General features: G+C 37.5%; 1 protein-coding gene across 5 annotated transcripts in view; it reads right to left on the reverse strand.

Moving 5' to 3' along the window:
- Nucleotides 1-16,881, reverse strand: part of TTC7B (tetratricopeptide repeat domain 7B) — a 115,456-nt gene extending 98,575 nt beyond the window's left edge. For 2 of the 5 annotated variants that reach the window (XM_041472021.1, XM_041472020.1), the window contains exons 1-3: nt 16,770-16,880; nt 5,353-5,507; nt 4,385-4,553 (exon numbers count right to left, since the gene is read on the reverse strand). In XM_041472021.1, coding sequence (XP_041327955.1) covers nt 4,385-4,553; nt 5,353-5,502 — 319 coding nt within the window. In that variant the 5' untranslated portion in view covers nt 5,503-5,507; nt 16,770-16,880. Of the gene's footprint in view, nt 1-4,384; nt 4,554-5,352; nt 5,508-16,769 lie in introns of those variants that run through there. The other 3 variants (XM_041472019.1, XM_041472023.1, XM_041472022.1) reach the window with 3 other exon arrangements.
- Between the last annotated feature and the right edge of the window lie 406 nt (nt 16,882-17,287).

The raw sequence follows: 17,287 nt of genomic DNA on the forward strand, positions 1-17,287 counted from the left end.
AACTTCTCAATTTATGTTTTATACTACATTTTAAATATGTCCCACTGCATGTTTTCAAGTAAGTATTTGAATTTTTAAAAATTATGTATTTAATACAAAAACGATGATTTTATTGACACTCTATTCCACACAACACCTTCTACATACCCATACAGAATCATTACTCAGAAGCACAGCATCAAAATTAGCTCCTTCCTTAAAGAAAACACTAGGTGTAATCAGAACTGCATTCTATGGGCATACACATAAAAACATCAGTGTAAAGTCAAAAAGGTATGCTAGTCCATGAAGTTAACTACATATAATAAAATAATCTTCTTCTACAACTCTGTTTTTGATATGTGAATTTGAGGAAAAGTGTGAAGAAAGGCAGGAAAATACTGGAATCATACTAACCAAGTTTCTGAGGTTTTGCCTCATGCATTCACACAATCTGCTCCTCGTTGTTTTAATGGACACAGAAGCAGATACATTTTCATCAGATCATCCCACATCTCCTGGGAGTCAGGATAAAGCACAAGACTTCACTAGTAGAAGTTATTTTTGTTGCTAGAAGCCAGGAAAAAAATTAAAACCAAACAACTTGTCCATGAGCTATTCAGACTGATGAAACACAGCCTTGCCTTTTAACACCACACTAGCAATTTTGCACATTTTCCCTAGAACGAGCAACAGAAAGGAACCACTTTCCAGCACTTCTTGGGCACTGAGAGCCTGTGATTCCTCACACACCAGAGGCTTGCAAAGAGTCACATGTAATGGAAATAGAAAATATTTCAAAAGATAAGTTGACAGGATTTTCTTTAAAACTTGTTGAAATTTCACAATGTTGCATTTTGACAAATCTAGCAAGAAACTTTCTTTGGAAGAGATGAAGCAGCATTTCACTAACTAGATATTTCCAAGAAAATAATAACAATCATTTAATCTTCCTTGCTGGGTTTGAGTGTCTTTGAATCCTTGGCTTGACTTACTATCATTCCATATTATGCCTCTTCTCGTATACAGTCTTCTAAATATGCTGTCCTCAACTAAAGTTGTAAGCAGCATAAAGAGCTAAAAGCATTCTTTTAAAGATACATATGTAACTCGTTTATGTAATAAAAATGTGAGGACCCCTGTCATGAGTGCACCAGGGGCAGTAGATGGCTTAGTTCTCTGGTTTTCCCTTTCATGTTCCAATTCCATTTTTTCTCCCCACCACTGTCACTACTGCTGCTCTTCTTCCCCTTCTTTTTAGCTATTAGTAGATAAAACTCCAGCAAAATTTAGCTTGAAGCTGACCCTGAATCCATTTTGTACTTTGTTGCATCCATACACACATACAGACCCTTCCTTGGCTGTGAGGAACAGAGAGACATTGAGTGTTCCATGTGCCCGGGTAAGATGAGCCATCTGGAAAGCAGGTCATTCCCAAGGGCTTGTTGTGAGCTGTGGAACTGTCTATAGTTACAGTGCAACATGCTCATATAAGTACCCTGTAACAACTGTAGAAGAAACATGTCAACTCCTGCGTCCCTCTCAATCCATCACCTCTGAGGGTACAGAATGAAGCCTCACAGTGAAAAGGTAAGTACATGGAGATGGTCCCACATTAAATAATGAAAACAATTTAAAGGCTATTAAAAACTACCATTTGTTATCTGCCCTCTGCCTTTCTCAGTATTTGAACATCAGTATTTGACCACTACACAACAGTATACAAGACTGCAAACCCACTGGAAGTGGATTCAAATGGGGAAATTTCAGCAGGTGTCTTTCACTGTCTCTGCATGGTGCAGCATTAAACAGTGCAGCTGGGCCAATGCTTGCAAACAGGCATGGACTTTCCCTCACTGCTTAATAACATGGTGCTATGACCGCCAAAGAAATAAAATCTAAATACTCTGAAGAGTTTTATAAACTTTCTATAATCCAGTTATCCCTGTACATACAAGCAGAAATAAAAATCCCAGTGAAGCACAAAATCTCTGTAAGAATGACTTGTATTTAGTTGGGTAATACTTACAAGCCTCAGTCATCTCTGAAGAGACTCTGAATTCAGGCTATAAAGTTTACAGTCAATCTTAAAAGGAGAAAGAAAAACATCGACCAGAAATGGGGAAGAGAGTGTGAATTAAATGTACACTACTGGGTAGAAACATAAGACCGCTCTGTGATTACCACCTCATTCTAGATCACACAGAAGACTATATTGTTGCAATCCTCTACAATGACAAGAAAGAAAATTAACATTTTTTTAATCTTCTGAGAGAGTTGGGGCTGCTCAGACTGGAGAAGAGAAGGCTCTATGCAGATCTGAAATCACTTTCCAGTACCTAAATGAGCCTGCAAGACAGCTGGAGACAAACATTTTGCAAGAGCATGTAGGGACAGGACAAGGGATAAAGGCTTTAAATGGAAAGGGGGAAGGTTTAGATTAGCTATCAGGAAGAAATTGTCTACTCTGAGGGTGGTGAGGCACTGAAACAGGCTGTCCAGAGAAGCTGAGGATGCCCCATCCCTGGGAGTGTTTACAGCCAGGCTGGATGGAGTTTTGAGCAACCTGGTCTAGTGGAAGGTGTCCCTACCCATAGCAGGCTTGGAATTAGATGATCTTTAAAGTCCCTTCCAACCCAAAGTGTCCTGCAATTTCACTCAAACTGGAAACACAATAGCAAAAAAAAAAAAAAAAAAAAAAGTTCCTGAATATGAACAAAACAACAAAAAAGCCCCAGTAGTCTGCTCAGGTAAACTGGTAGCCAGTCACCCAATAGAACAGACAAAAGTAATGAAATCCCATCAAGACAAATTAGGCCTCATATGACAGATTTCAATGTTTTAAGAATAAAATTTGAAATCAGAAGAAAAAAACCTACACATCTAGACAGAAAATATGCTGGGTTTCTGTTCTCGTTTTTTTTAAAAAAAATTCCGAACCTACAAAATATTCCAGAGTAGAATAGGTATCTGTTTTTCTATTTCCTAATTCATTATGTTTGAATTAAGTAAAATTAATAATACTAATTTTATGTGCAAAATTTATGCCACTGTAGTTTCAAATGGTTTATATCCTTATGAGGCCAAATAAAACAAAGCCAGAAGAGTTGAGCTCTGGGAAAAGATTCAATTAAATTCCTTGGAGATAAAAGCAAATTTAGATTCTTAAAGTTGTTCAAGTCCATGGAAAGAACATGACAAATTCAACAGACATCCTCACAGATTTAAAAAACAAAACAAAAAGAACAGCCAAAATCCACAAACCTGAGTGGATGTGTACCCAAAGCAGACACTGCTCTAAAGCCCAGAGATGCTGTTTGAGAAAACTGAGCAGATTTACATAATATAAAAGAATTTCCCCTATAATCCCACTTCCTACTTTAATCGAAATAGTGACCAGACTTATGAAGCATCCTTTTGTTCCTGCTACCAGTTAGCTCCTTTGTTTCCTTGACATCTCTATTGGACACGATTCATGCCTGTCTATCATTTACTGGAGGATGGTTTTGGTGGAAAACAATCCTTGATCAATTGTCAAAGCTATAGAAGTCCCTCACAAATTTTCTGCTGCCTTTGACACTCATTTTGCCATAACAAAAAGTACATATGCAACCACACCCATACTGACAGCAGACCAAAGCAAACACTTCACTCAATAAACTCTAATAAGCCCCTGGCATACAAACTGCCATTCTCCCCAACACACTGACCAGCCCTAAGTCTATTACAGTTTTCTAAACTGAAGTGGCACTGCCACCTTAAGACACGAGTCCAGCATTACAATTTTCACTATACTAGAGTAGTAAAGAAAAAAATGGTTTTTAATTACTTTCACTTTCTGAATTTTTAAAAAAATACATATTCAAATTAGAAAAATTTTAAAATAAAAGTGCAGAAGTGATGCATTGCTTTAAGTCACTTATCATGTTATTAATACTCTTCTCAATTAAATGGCAATTTAGCTATGCAACCTAGCTTAGGCTGAGCATTTTAACATTCAGTAAAAGGCATCACTGTGAATCAAAGCTGTCTATTCTGCCCACAGCCAGCATGAAACTGCACTGTGTTTTGTAGCCCTTAACGTTCAGCAACAGTGATAATACTTTTGGCAACTAGCCACAGTTACTGTGACATATATGAGAGGACTTTTTAATACACACACTCAAAAAATCTGATCAGGCCACAGCACAGTTAGAATATTAATTGAGGTAAAAGTCTTGTCAACTATCACAAACTAGGAATAATTTAAAGGACCCAAATCATCCTCTTATTTTATCTACAAATATAACACTCCACTACTGTGTAGATGACATTCAAACCAAAAAAATTCTTATCTTTAGACAAGATATAAATTAACTTTTAAAAAACTACTTCCACATTATGATACTGGAAAGAGCAATCTTACCCTTTGTAGAATATGCTTCAGCAATCATCCGTAGCCGATACGGTGGCACTGCAGTCAGCTGCAAGTCATCAACACCAACTCTAGCATATGTGTTCAGAGCTTCTTTGTAATCACCTTCCACATAGTTTAATTTGGCCATTATTAGGTTAGCTTCTTGTAGGAATTCTGGCTAGAAGGAAGAGAAATAAGAAAGGGTTTTCCCTAAGAAAACACATCTAATTCTTTCTGATAATTATTAGGTATGTTTTCTGCCACCCCCAGAATATTTCTTCTAACAGAGCAAGAAATGAACAAAATCCTGTCTTGTGTAATATTTGAGAAGCTTGAAGTAGGGGGGAATTCACTAAATCTCATTCCAGCCAGCTACTGAAAAACATTACCAGCCATTTTAGATATTCACATGCGTATTTACACGTGTACCAGAAATACCTCTCAGTTGGAAACCAGCTTTTCCAGGTGATAAAACTATTTAAAGGCAGCCTATCATTACAGCTCCTCATATGTCTTCTTTTTCTAACACAAGCACAATTGAAAATAACATAGCATCAAAACTTAATGATATATGTTCCACAGCTTACATATTTAATTCACAGCATTTCAAAGTATCAGGGCAGAATAAATGTCTTGAAAAAAAGAACTAAGGGAGGAATGAAGAGAGAAAAGAAAGATAAATTAATACTCCCAGAAGCCACTGAAAACAAAATGTTACAGATGAGTGTAAAAGAAGCTTCTTTTGATCTCTGAAAAGATGGATGTTGAGTACAGACAAGGTAAGCTGATGTAGTAGCTACAGCACAGTTAAGTAAAAGAAGGACCAGAATGGTTATGAACATTACAAGGTTCCGACAGAAAATGCTCTCTTGTATTAATCTCACTTTCAGAATCTGCAAATATAATTTAAGGAACCTCTCCTCAGTATTTCAATCAATTTCAATTTTTCTAATTCTTCCTCAGGCCGCCTTACATACCTTGAGATTACCCCTATCAAGTGCTGCCGTGAGATGTTTCCTGACCTCGGTCAGCTTTGGCTGGGGGCCCCGGGGACTATGACTCTGTTTGAGAGTATTTTCCTTCAAAAATTGTTCTAGTTTGGATTCCCCAAGAAGAAGCTCTGCCATGTCATCTGTAAAAACAACAAACAGTAAGTATTAGAAATAATTTTATTTCATTAACATTGCCTGAACTTTAAAAACAAATTAACCAAAGCAAACACAACATTAAGTATTCAGGTTTATCACATCATGTGATATTTTGTTTTACTTTTCAATTTATCTTTTCCCTGCCTGATTCACTGTAATGTCAAGTCTCCTGTGTTCTAAGATAAAAATAATTAAAATATTAACCTCAAGTCAGTATTCTCCCCTTCCTCCTCAAAAAAGCAGCACTTGATTCCAAAGCTTTATGTAGCTCTCTGAACAGGATAAGACACACTTCTGATACTCACTTCACCAAAAAAAAACTGGTTTCAAATATGAATACTGATATTGGATTAATTTATTTATTTTAAATAAAAACATGTCCCTCATTATGTCTGTGATCACCATCCATATCTTCTCTGTAGATCTCCCTCGGACCTTTTTAAGGCTCCAGCCATCCCAAATCTTCAGTATGGCAGTCTATTTCTCATCCCTCTCCCCATTTCTTATAGCTTACCACCACTACTCAGACCTGAAGGTACGATGTAATACCAGGCTGCCCAGCAAAGCTGCACCCAGCACACTTCTGAAATTCAAGAAACTGGTAATGTTCTTTAGCCAGGACCACTAAACTTCTTTTACTGAAATGTTTTGAGTTATTCCTCTAGCCAGAAGAGTACTGTAAAAATCATCACCTTTCTGGGACTTGAAAAGACCACGTAATGTCTTGCAAACAATGTCTGAACAGAACTAGAATGAGAGGTTCTAGGATAAATAAGAAATATTTTGATAATGCACAAGAAACCCATTGTTAGGTGCAGCCGGGAACAAGTGAGCCTGTGAGGACTGAGCACATTTATGACTTAATATGGCTTACAGAGTCTTCTCTGTGTTTAGAAAACAAACAAGGATAACACCTTATCAGAGGCAGCAAAAAGCAAGGAAAGGGGAAATAAATGTCGTCAGCATAAGCACCTGCAGGGACCAGCACCAGGCTTTGAAATCCCTTGCCCACAGTCTCCATTGCTCCACCACCGTTTAGCAGCAACAGCCACCAGCCCCAACAGTCACTGCCAGCTGCTTTCCCTAGGAAAGGGCCCAAGCCAGAAATCCCAGACTGCTTCCCAACCCAGCCACACAGGCTTGGCTGAAGCAATTTATACTAGTTTTGCCATTCTTTTGTTGAAGTCTGTTCAGAAAAAAAAAAAAAAAAAAAAAAAAATCAGTGAAAAAATGAAAAAAAAAGAAAAAAATTCAATGTACTATGTGAAGGAAAAGAAACAAAACACGTTTCAACATCAGAGAAAGTAAAGGATTATACAGTTTTGAGAATTTCCACAGATTACAAAACCCCTCCAGATGACATTGCACACCATTTGGCTGTTCTTCTAGAATTTTTCAGGTTGTTATCTACTCAACATTTTCCTTGTTGCAATTTTTGTCCATTGACTCCAACCATAGTCTCCATCCATACAGTCACTTCTCATCAAAAGCTGTCTGGCTGGTTTGTCCTTGATAAACCCATATCAACTGATCCAAATGACCTCCTTATCCTACCAGGACATACTTCCTAATCTTCTCAGAGCCTAAGGTTAGGCTGATCAACCTCCAGTCCCTGGACCCTCCTTGCAAATGGCCATTTGTACCTTTTTCCAGTCACCAAGAATCACACTCCATCACAAAAACCTTCCAAAAAATGAGCGTCCATGCAATGGGCTTGGCCAGCTCTTTCATACTCTGACACAACCCACCAGGCTATCAAAGGCTTGCATTCCCTTTGCACAACACAGTAGGGCATAATGCTTCATTTCATGAGACCTTTCCACCAAATAGAGTTATTTCCATCAATATCAACATATTTTATGCAAGCTCTGATACATATACTAAAAAGCACAAATGATACAGACAATTGTAAGTGCAATAAGTAAATTTTCAAAAAAAAACCCAAATATGCTACAATGGTTTTTTTTTCATTTTTAAAGATACTCAGTATCTATTTTGTTGCAGTCTGTTTTCTGCATATTCTTTCTTTTCCTTCAAACAGAAACCACAGCATAATTGACAAAAATCAACAGCTTGTGTTGTTTCAGCTTCAAGCTACAAACTGAACAAGAAATTAAAGTGACCAAATCTAAACATGGTATTTCAACCCAAACCTCCATTGTTACAGACTTATTCCAAATCCCATATTTCATTACTACAGCCATAGTATTATTGCAAACAAATAGTAAAATCAGGTATTATGACCAACATTACCCTGCTCAAAGATAGCTTTAGCATAACACTCTGGAGGACTGCACTATCTGCAATTATTCCATGTCTCTGGAAATCAAAGAGTTTAAACTGCATGCACAGAGAAGACAACTGATTCTGTACAGCAATTCAAGGCAGGTTAGTTTGGTTCAAGGAGTTTGACATGGGCTGTGAAAGGCTCTCCAAGATCAGAGGCCCGCTCCAAACTTACAAAACTGAACTTCAGTTCACTGTAGGCAGTTAATTGCCTTTCAAAGAGTTGGTCACTGGCAGGTCATTTCAGGACAGGTATTTTACTCGTAATATTCAGAAGACTCCAGAGTCTTGTTCTGAGTAAACAATTTTTGTTTATGAGCCCCTTTAAAAAGGGAATTAACAAATAGGAGTGAAACTTGAAAATAATACTTTAGGTCAGCATGGTAATGTCCCACTTGGGAGAAGAACAATGAAAATTAATTTTGTTAATTGTACTCTTAAAGCTAAGTGGCAACTTTTCAAAAGGGTGAAAGTATGTCAAACTGGTTACGTTATGTTTTAAGAGTTGATACTTTCTCTCTGATCTGTACTTATGGAAACCAAAGTATTTAATTTAACAAGTAACACTTCTCTTTCCTTTTAATCAGTTGAATGTTTCACTGAGCAAGCTCCATTTCCAAAGATGGTTGAGAAAACAAGATTGTCAAATATAGCAAGGAATCTAAATGACACTCTAAAACAAGTGCTTTGGTTCAGGAGCTGAAATACCACCAAAGCTGTTTACAATGAAAAGAGTGAGGTCTATCACTGACATTCTTCAACACTTCAAATAGCAGAACCTCAGAAGTGCCAAAGAAGAAAGTATCACATGTACCTTTCACTCTCATATGCAACCTGTTAAGTAGGTCCTAAAAATTGTTCTGATCCACACTCTTGTAACAAGCATTTCTTTAATTAAGTTCAATACAGTAGATCTATTGCTGTGGAGAAAGAGGTAAGAACAGCTGTACTGTTGAGCTAAGAACAGCACCAGCTGCCAGATATGTTTTGTCTATATAAACTGCATAACTGACAAGGAAGCATGTGAAACAACTAGTTTGGATTCTTACAACACATGAGCCAAAGAACAGGTCAGGCACCAAATAAAAAGAAAATAAACCTCTCACTGCTAGGTACGAAAATGCATGCCTTGAGGCATGAGGATTTGTAAAACAAAGTGCTGAAATCATCTCTATTAGTAATGGGGGAAAGTAACCAAACAACAGCACGGGCACATGCAAGAGCAAAGGGTAGCAAATATCAGCTACACCACAGAAAGAGGAAGACCAACTTCTCACCCATTTGTGAGAATGGAATAAGAACAAGACAGTGATAGGCACAGATCTAGCACTCTACAGAAAGTTTGTAAGATTATTCCTCTCTTACACACAGCAGAATTTCTCACAATGGGGAAAGGAAGAGGAGACAAACAAGAAGCCACATCCGGAAAATTTAATTTATCCTCTCTCTCCTTTTCCTCTCTCATCCTCCCACCTTGACCCAAAGATAAGCTTCACCTCTCTGATAATGACTTGAAAACTTTAGAAATTTAATGTTTCTAAAGACAGGACACAAGCAAGAACAAAGCCTTAAGTTCAAGCTGGCACATACTCTAAAACTATCCTGGCACCTTAAGATGAGAATCAAAGTAGTCTGTAAGACCCAGGTATTTTGTTCCCATCCTTGATGCCACTCAGAGAAGTTAATGATCCACACAGAGCTAGAGACAGTCACAGTGCAGTGACATGTATTGCCCATACTTTCCTTCAAAGGAAACGTGGGAGAGGAGAAAACAGCAACTGCAACTTTACACACAGATCCAACCAAGCAGCAAAACAAAATCTGCCCTTCTAGGTCATTCATACCCAGCACAGCTCAGCCTTTCCCTGTAGCACTGCTGTAGATCATGAGACACAGCACCATGAGAGACAGAATCACTGTCAGACTGGCTTTCATCACAGAAGTGCTGCGCTGGGGCAGCTGCTGATGACTAATACTTGAAAACAACAAGTCACAGACTGCAAGCCATAAAAGCCACCACGAAGCAGAATTTTCTTATTTACTGAGTCTCTCATCTGCTAAGTCAGTCAATCAGGGCCAGATATTGGCAACAAACTTTTAAATCAAATTATTACTGAGCAAGTACTTTATTAACAAAGCATTGGCTTTATGCGTCAACCATTCTGTGCCAGTAAGAATGACATTCAATGGTGCTTGTAACAAAATTCCAATTACATGGACATTTCTGAAGGCAACCATTTATGAAGCCATAGCTCTAGCAGAGTTTTCCATTAGTTATAGTGATCCCTTAAGACATCCTGAAATAACATAAGAACTGTTTGAGAAGAAATTGCTTTTCTTTTTCTTCCAGCACAGAATGAGTGATCTAGATGATATTCTTCTATTAGATATTTTATAGAGGTGGAATTAAACTGTGTCAAGTTGATAACATGAAGTTTAGTGTTCCTTCAGCCAGTTTAAACAGATGTTTCAGAAGAAAAACTGTTCAAAAACAGTTTCAGTACCATGAAATCCATTATCCCACTTTCAGAAAATTCACACCGTTATGGCTTAGTACAAAATTCTTGATTAAAGGAAAGACTCCATCTTATTCATCTATTTCTCTGCTGAAGAATTCATCAACAACAATTACTTAGCAGATTAAGGGGGTATTTGATGACTTACATCACAACTGCATTGCAGAACCATTTTAGACAAGAACAGCCTAACTTGCCCATCTGCTTCTGTAACATCACAGTACCACTGAAACAATCCCCTGACTAATAGGATGTCCTCTGCCTGTAATCAAAGACAGCTCTGAGCACCTTGGAACTCCAAGACAAACTCAAGGATGCTTTAGGTAAAGGTCCATTTCTCTTAGCATTCAAAGCAAAAGCAAAAACCAGACACTTCATGTAAGCTGCTTTCTTTCAGCTTAGAGAAAGCTTGGACATTTGTACAAAATGGCTGAGAAGAGCTTTGTGGACACATGGCTATCCCTCTTTACAATATGGATCAATATGAATCATCTTCAAAATAAGAATACTGGCTGGCATAAATAGGGGATAGGAAGAAGCACACAATGATGTGCCTCTATAAAATAGTCTCTAAAAATATCATAATGAAAGCCACTTTGCTACTTTATTTTTAATATCTGCTTTTTGAAGCAAATTCTTTACCACAGTATCAGGATCTGAAGCAGTTACTCACAGAAAAACAGGATTAAAATAGAGGATTAGTCTTCTTTTATCCTTGGTCAAGAATGATGAAGATTACTTATAATACTAATATTTACTTATGTTAAAACCATGGTCTGTCTTGAACTATCCACTGAATCACATGCTAAAATGCAAAATAGTCACCTTTCTGATGAATGCTACCACAACCTCCAGGCACTTGTTAAAGAACCCAGGGGTTGTCAGCAGGCTAGGTAAGAGGAATATCTAGCTCTAAATTCCTTTCTAAAAGTAAGGTTAGGGAGAAGGAGAGAGAAAGTAAAGAATGGCAGCATTGCATACAACTACAAAAAAAAAAAAAAAAAAACCAAAAAAAAAAAAAAAAAAAAAAAAAAAAACAAAAAAATGCTTGCAAAAAAAAAAAAAAAAAAAAAGGAAATAAAAAAAGAGAAAGAAATCTTCCCACTCTCACACTATCCTAAAACCAAAAAAAAACCAAAAAAAAAAAAAAAAGCCACCAAAACCTGCTTGCTACCTGTTGTTCTCTGGAGCACCAAGTAACTCTTCTGGTAAAAGTACTACTTTTCCTGTGGTGGCTCAGATAAAAACCAAAGCAAAACACTGATGTTTGTCCAGATCACGACTACTATATATGTGGTTTCTCAAATGTTCCTAATACTAATGCAGAAAAATTTTAAGGGTCTGATAACTACTTTTTTTCAGAAGGAAATACTTGGAAGATATAAGGTAAACACACCTCTTGGATAACAACAGCCATCACAACTATGGCAACAACCATACTCCTGTTATCAAGTTCCTGCTCCTGCTATCAAGTCTCCATGCACCAGATGTTTCTCTACAATTAAACATCCACATCATGCTGGTGTGGTACACTGGCAAGAATACACATGATCCTGTGCTAACAATACTTAACATGTTATTTATGGAACCTCCCTCAACACCTCAACATCTACAGCAAGAAAGACTATGCAGAAAAGCACTCCTTCCTTATACGCCGAATAGCATAGATTAAAATAAATGTTTTTAGTATTTCACTTCCCTTTCCTCTGAATTACACAGCTGCAAGAAAAATAGTGCACAATTAGGATAAAATCTCCTACCACAATGATTTAAGCAAAGAGGCTCAACCTCAGACTCAGGCCCTGGGGATCTGAATTTGAGTAGGATGTATTTAGGAATAAAAAATACAGAGCAAAATACCTGAATCTGACTGACCAAACAAACTTTAATCTTTCCTTGTAAGCAGCAGATAAATCTAGAAGCATGTTATATCCTATGTTGTATCATTTCACCCTCTATTCACCAAAATCTTAAAATATTTCAGGTAACTTATTTTAGACTCTTAAATTAAGAGCCCAACTGTCCAAATGCAATGAAGTTTAATGATCATGGTTATCATTAGTCTCAAATGAAGACACTGCATCAGGTGAGATTAATGAGATGAAGCATGGAATTGTAGAAATAAAGATGCTGCTGCTGTTTCAACTGCTCTGTCCTGGAGCCCAGAAAGAAAAAAAAAGATGAAAAACTGAAGTCCTAACTCAGGACTATAAAAAAAAAAAAAAAAAAAAAAAAAAAAAAAAAAAAAAGGGAAGGGGGGGACAAGAGATAAAGAGGACAAGTATGAGATTTCCAGAATCCTAAAGGGACCGTACATTGATGTTGATGTGCAGAATTCCAGGAAGCTGAGATTTGCTTTGTAAACTCCCTTCTGGTGCTTCAAGCCTTCCCAGAGGGAAGCTAGCTTGGGACTGAGAAAAGAAACTATTCCTACTCAATCCCTAAAATTCTTAATCTCTCTAAAGGTAAAACTGAAAGCTCAGAGTACCTGAAGGGTTGCATGCTGCAGTATTTTATTATGATTTTTCCCTATAACATTTTGGAATATCATTGTACCCAAATACAAATACAATTTAAAAAAAAAAAAAAAAAAAAAAAAAAAAAACCACAACAACAACAACAACAACAACACTAAGAAATTTTATCTAGGAGTGGTATGCAGCAAGAAGGATCCCAAACAGGTCAATTGCTCTAAACCTTGTTTAGAAACAAGGTTTTCTTGAAAGCAAGAAAAATTTTGTAGCCTCCCACAGAACAGTTATTAAGAAGGCCACTTAAAAATTGAGCTTCTTTCCAGAGGAGGATCTAGAAATCCTGGATCCAGAAGTGATTTCCTATTCATCTGGCAGAAAAAGCATGAAACACATGGGTTTTCACCCAGGAACAAATTGACTATGCACTTAAAGCAGACATTGTTTTGTTCACAATGTATCAAACTATGAGTAAGAGCATTAGCTTGAAGAGGAATGTCAGTACAAGTCTCCAAGTACCCATTCAACTTTGTGCTCAGCACCCAGTAAATTTGGACCAGGAGCTACTTAAATCAAAACGAATGCTGAAACTATTCTTAGATTTCTACAAGGTTTCTACTAAAAACAAGAAAAACAATATACATATATACAGAGATGTCACTTATGATTTCATCACTGACTACTTATTAGCAAGAATTCACAGCATCAGAGAATGGCTGAGGTTGGAAGAGACCTCTGGACATCATCCAGTCCAATACCCCTAATCCAAGCAAGATGAACTAGAGCTGGTTGCCCAGGATCTTGTCCAGCCAGGTGTCTGGAGACAGCAGAAAAGTATCCAGAGAATACATGCAGCCCAACAAGCACTACTGGTAGGAAGGTTTCACACTGATGCAGATGTCACACATATAAAACCAGAAGCAGAAAACACAGAGTCAGCTGTTCAAAGAAATTTAATTTTACTCACTAACACCTTTAATTATATACAGTCATTCATTTCTTCCTCTTAAGTACACAGTGGGCATGGCACCTTTTTACTGTGCAGCTGTATAGTATGGACACAATTTTCCTGCTTGACAGCCAAAACTTGCTTTGAAGAAAAATATTATAGGCTTTCCAATCTATTTATGCATAGGCAAATTTACTTTCAAAGTACCACTACTACTGAAATTTATTTTATGATGACACATATTAAGAACAGAAAACTGTTTCAAACTATTTTTTTCATATTCAAGCTCACCAAATTTTGTGAAATGTTAAGGTCATCAAAACAGCAAATAATCAAGCCAGGGAAGTCACAATGTATCATCTACAATATTGACAGGTTTACAGTTGAATAAAACTTGGCCCCTTCAGTCAAATGCAATGTAAAACCAAGAAATAAGAATGCATGTCAAATCCAAGACTGGGAACACAAAGTGTGGGAAACAGGACCACCATCATCTTTGAGTGTTTAACTGGAAACAATTCTATCAACCACACTGAGGAAGAACAATCAAAATTTAGCTTCTTCCCATCTATGTTTTGTTTAGGTTACAAAGATCAAGGAATGACTGGGAGAACAGGAAAAGCACATGCTCTGATAGCTGGGAATTCATTCCAATCTTGCTTCTTGCCATAATTTATTTCTCAAAGGACAAAACAGTTTTCCTGTTGCTACTAACAACACTAAAATACTAGAGACAATTAGATGGAAGGCAAAAACCAAGCCATGTCATAAGGACAGTGGCTCTTGTCCATTCTCTACCAAACAGCTATATTGCAGCACAGTGCAAATTTGAGAGATGATGACAATGGAATCCAACTTTTGTTGTCACAAAAAGATAAAGAAAATGACTGACAAAAAACGAAATCACAAATTAACTGCCAGGTCAGAAAAGAGATTTTTGATCTTTGGGGTGACCCAAAGCTCAGATGAAAGCACATAGACGAGCCTCTGTTCCCCAGAAGGCAAGATCTTGCAGTTCTCTACCATTTCCAATCTTCTCCTCCTAGCTTTCCAAAAACCCACAGCCACACAGGTCCACCTTGGAAACCTCAAGTAAATTCTTGAAAGACAGAACCCTACATTTGTCAGTCTCAGAGACAATTGCCTCAGGTACATAACTACCAGTGTTAAGACAGAAAGCACCTTTTGGCAACTTGGTTGGTTGGTGTTTTGGTGGGGTTCATTTTTCGTGGTGGTTTTTTGTTTGTTTTGTTTTTATTTACCAGCTGTTCTAAAAACAACAGGTCCCTATTCTGTCTTTCCTTAAACCCAGCTCTAATGCAGTCCCATTAAAGTCTTGATTAATGGACACCATTTTCTTCCCATTAAAGTAAAGAGACTGCAATTAAATAGTAAAAAGAAAAACAGAAGTGTAGCTGCAAGCTAAGCCCACGCAAATCTGAGTCTGAGATAAGGCACACTTAAAAGATGAGCTACAACTTGTTCATATAATTAACTGCAGAAAAGTATGGGAGGGCCTGCAAGCTTGTTGTTTTCATATCTTGGTTGCCTGTGCAAAAGTTTTATGGAGATAAACCAAGTTATTGGTTTCAGGTGAGCTGCATTCAAAATTCTAGAAATAAAATGTATTTTCAACCCATTTTTTGTAAAGAAGCACAGTTTACAACTCCAGATAATATGAGATTATAGTAAAGGATTTCAGCTTATGCATACAAATTCTGAGTGAAATCATACCAATCCCACACAGGTCATCAGTGGGGTGGGAACTTGCAGAAATTCATGCAACACCTCCTGAAGTAACTCCAGAGTAGCTGATAACATCGCTGATCAGAGCAGCTACTGAAAACTGCCACTATGCATTCTGCCACACATTTGCTAACACCAGAGAAATGCCCAAATTCAGCATCTCCCTCCACAGCCTGGAGCACAGATCAAATGCTCTCCAATTATTAAAGGTCTGGCTACCCAGCTCACACTATTAGCCAGACATCCTTACTTCATCCAGCTTATCTCAGCATCCTGCCACTTTGCTTTATACAAAGTTATTACTTCGCTTTGTACAAAGTTATTATCTTCAGCCACTCCTTATCAGCTCAAATTAAACAGTATTCAGTGCAGAAAAAGCTGTGAAGAACTGAACCACTAAATTCTAAGATTTTATTCTTAGAAAGACAGATTTGTGGGGAGGAGGAATGGCCCAGATTTGGTAGAGAAGGAGAATGGCTCATATTTGGTAAGTTAAGGACCTTCTGCCCCCTTCTTTACTACCATGCAAATCAAACCCAGACAAAAGTGGTATCAATGATCCTGAGTTTATGCTAATGAATTTATTTCCTTATAGAAAAGTTAATCCTAACCTTTAAACCTTGAAGTTAGTTTAAAGGAACTGAGAGCAGCTATAATACGGATATATACCAGTATCTATTCATGGATAAATCTGGCTACCATTTCTTGTAACTTTTAAACAAGGCAAAAGTGCAATCAACCTAACATTACTACATGAGACATCCAATTTCTAAAATAATTACATTCATAATATATAGAAATATCATTGTAAATGTAATCAGTTATAAGCCCCAAATATCCAAAATGCTTCTTTCATTCCACTAAGACCAACTACATGCTTCCTCAGAGTTCCCCTCACCTTTGCCCTCCACTGGCTGCTGCTACTGTTCTTTCCACCAGCTGTTACATTACTCAGAACCCTGTGGGAGGCAAATGAGCTTGGCAAGCCAGCAAACACAGTAGGCCCCAGAACAAGAAGCACAGAGTTTTCTGCTGGCCAAGCACAGTAATTCCCACCTCTGGTGTTCATCAACACAAGGGAGTGGTCAGGAACACATAACCAGGAGAAGCTGCACAGAGAAGCAGCAGCTTGATTAAAGGCAGGAAGAAAGAATACTCTACATAATAGCAGCGAGGTGTTAGACCAGCTTAGTTACTTGTGAAATCACACGCTAGCATTTTCTCTTCCAGATGAACATGCAGTGTGAGTACAAGCTGACGATCCACATCATCACTTACACTGTTGTAACACCCCTGGCTATCTGAAGAAACAAAGCTGTCAGTCAAAAAAAAGACAACACATCTAAGGACTGTCACCATCTTTGCTCTTCATTCAGAAAAATGTCTGTCCTTAGCAATCTTGTTCTGTAAATGCAATAGGAGGAAAACAAAGAAGGTAACAAATTAAGAGAGTCCTCCACTTCTACTGTGGTGGACATGCAAAAAGGCACGTCACATGGTCTGCAAACTTTTCTGGTAGAGATGTCACTCTCTTAGGAAAGCTTTGCATACACAAATCACACTACAAACTCTATGTATAAAAGCAAACAAATTTGGTAAACACCTCCTAAGTAGGGCATGAGTCCTAAGAGGTTTAGAAATCCCTTGTTTATTCTGAGGATAAGCTTTAACCATACATCTGAGGTCTTGTATTTCACAAGGCTGCAAAACAGATGAAAACTGATAAGTTTCTATTTTTAGGTCCTACTTATATCAAGATAAGGGATCAGCATAGAAGGTGACAAACAAAATCAGAC

The sequence above is a fragment of the Pyrgilauda ruficollis genome, unplaced genomic scaffold, assembly GCF_017590135.1.
Source record: "Pyrgilauda ruficollis isolate IOZ18807 unplaced genomic scaffold, ASM1759013v1 scaffold28, whole genome shotgun sequence".
Taxonomy (NCBI): domain Eukaryota; kingdom Metazoa; phylum Chordata; class Aves; order Passeriformes; family Passeridae; genus Pyrgilauda; species Pyrgilauda ruficollis.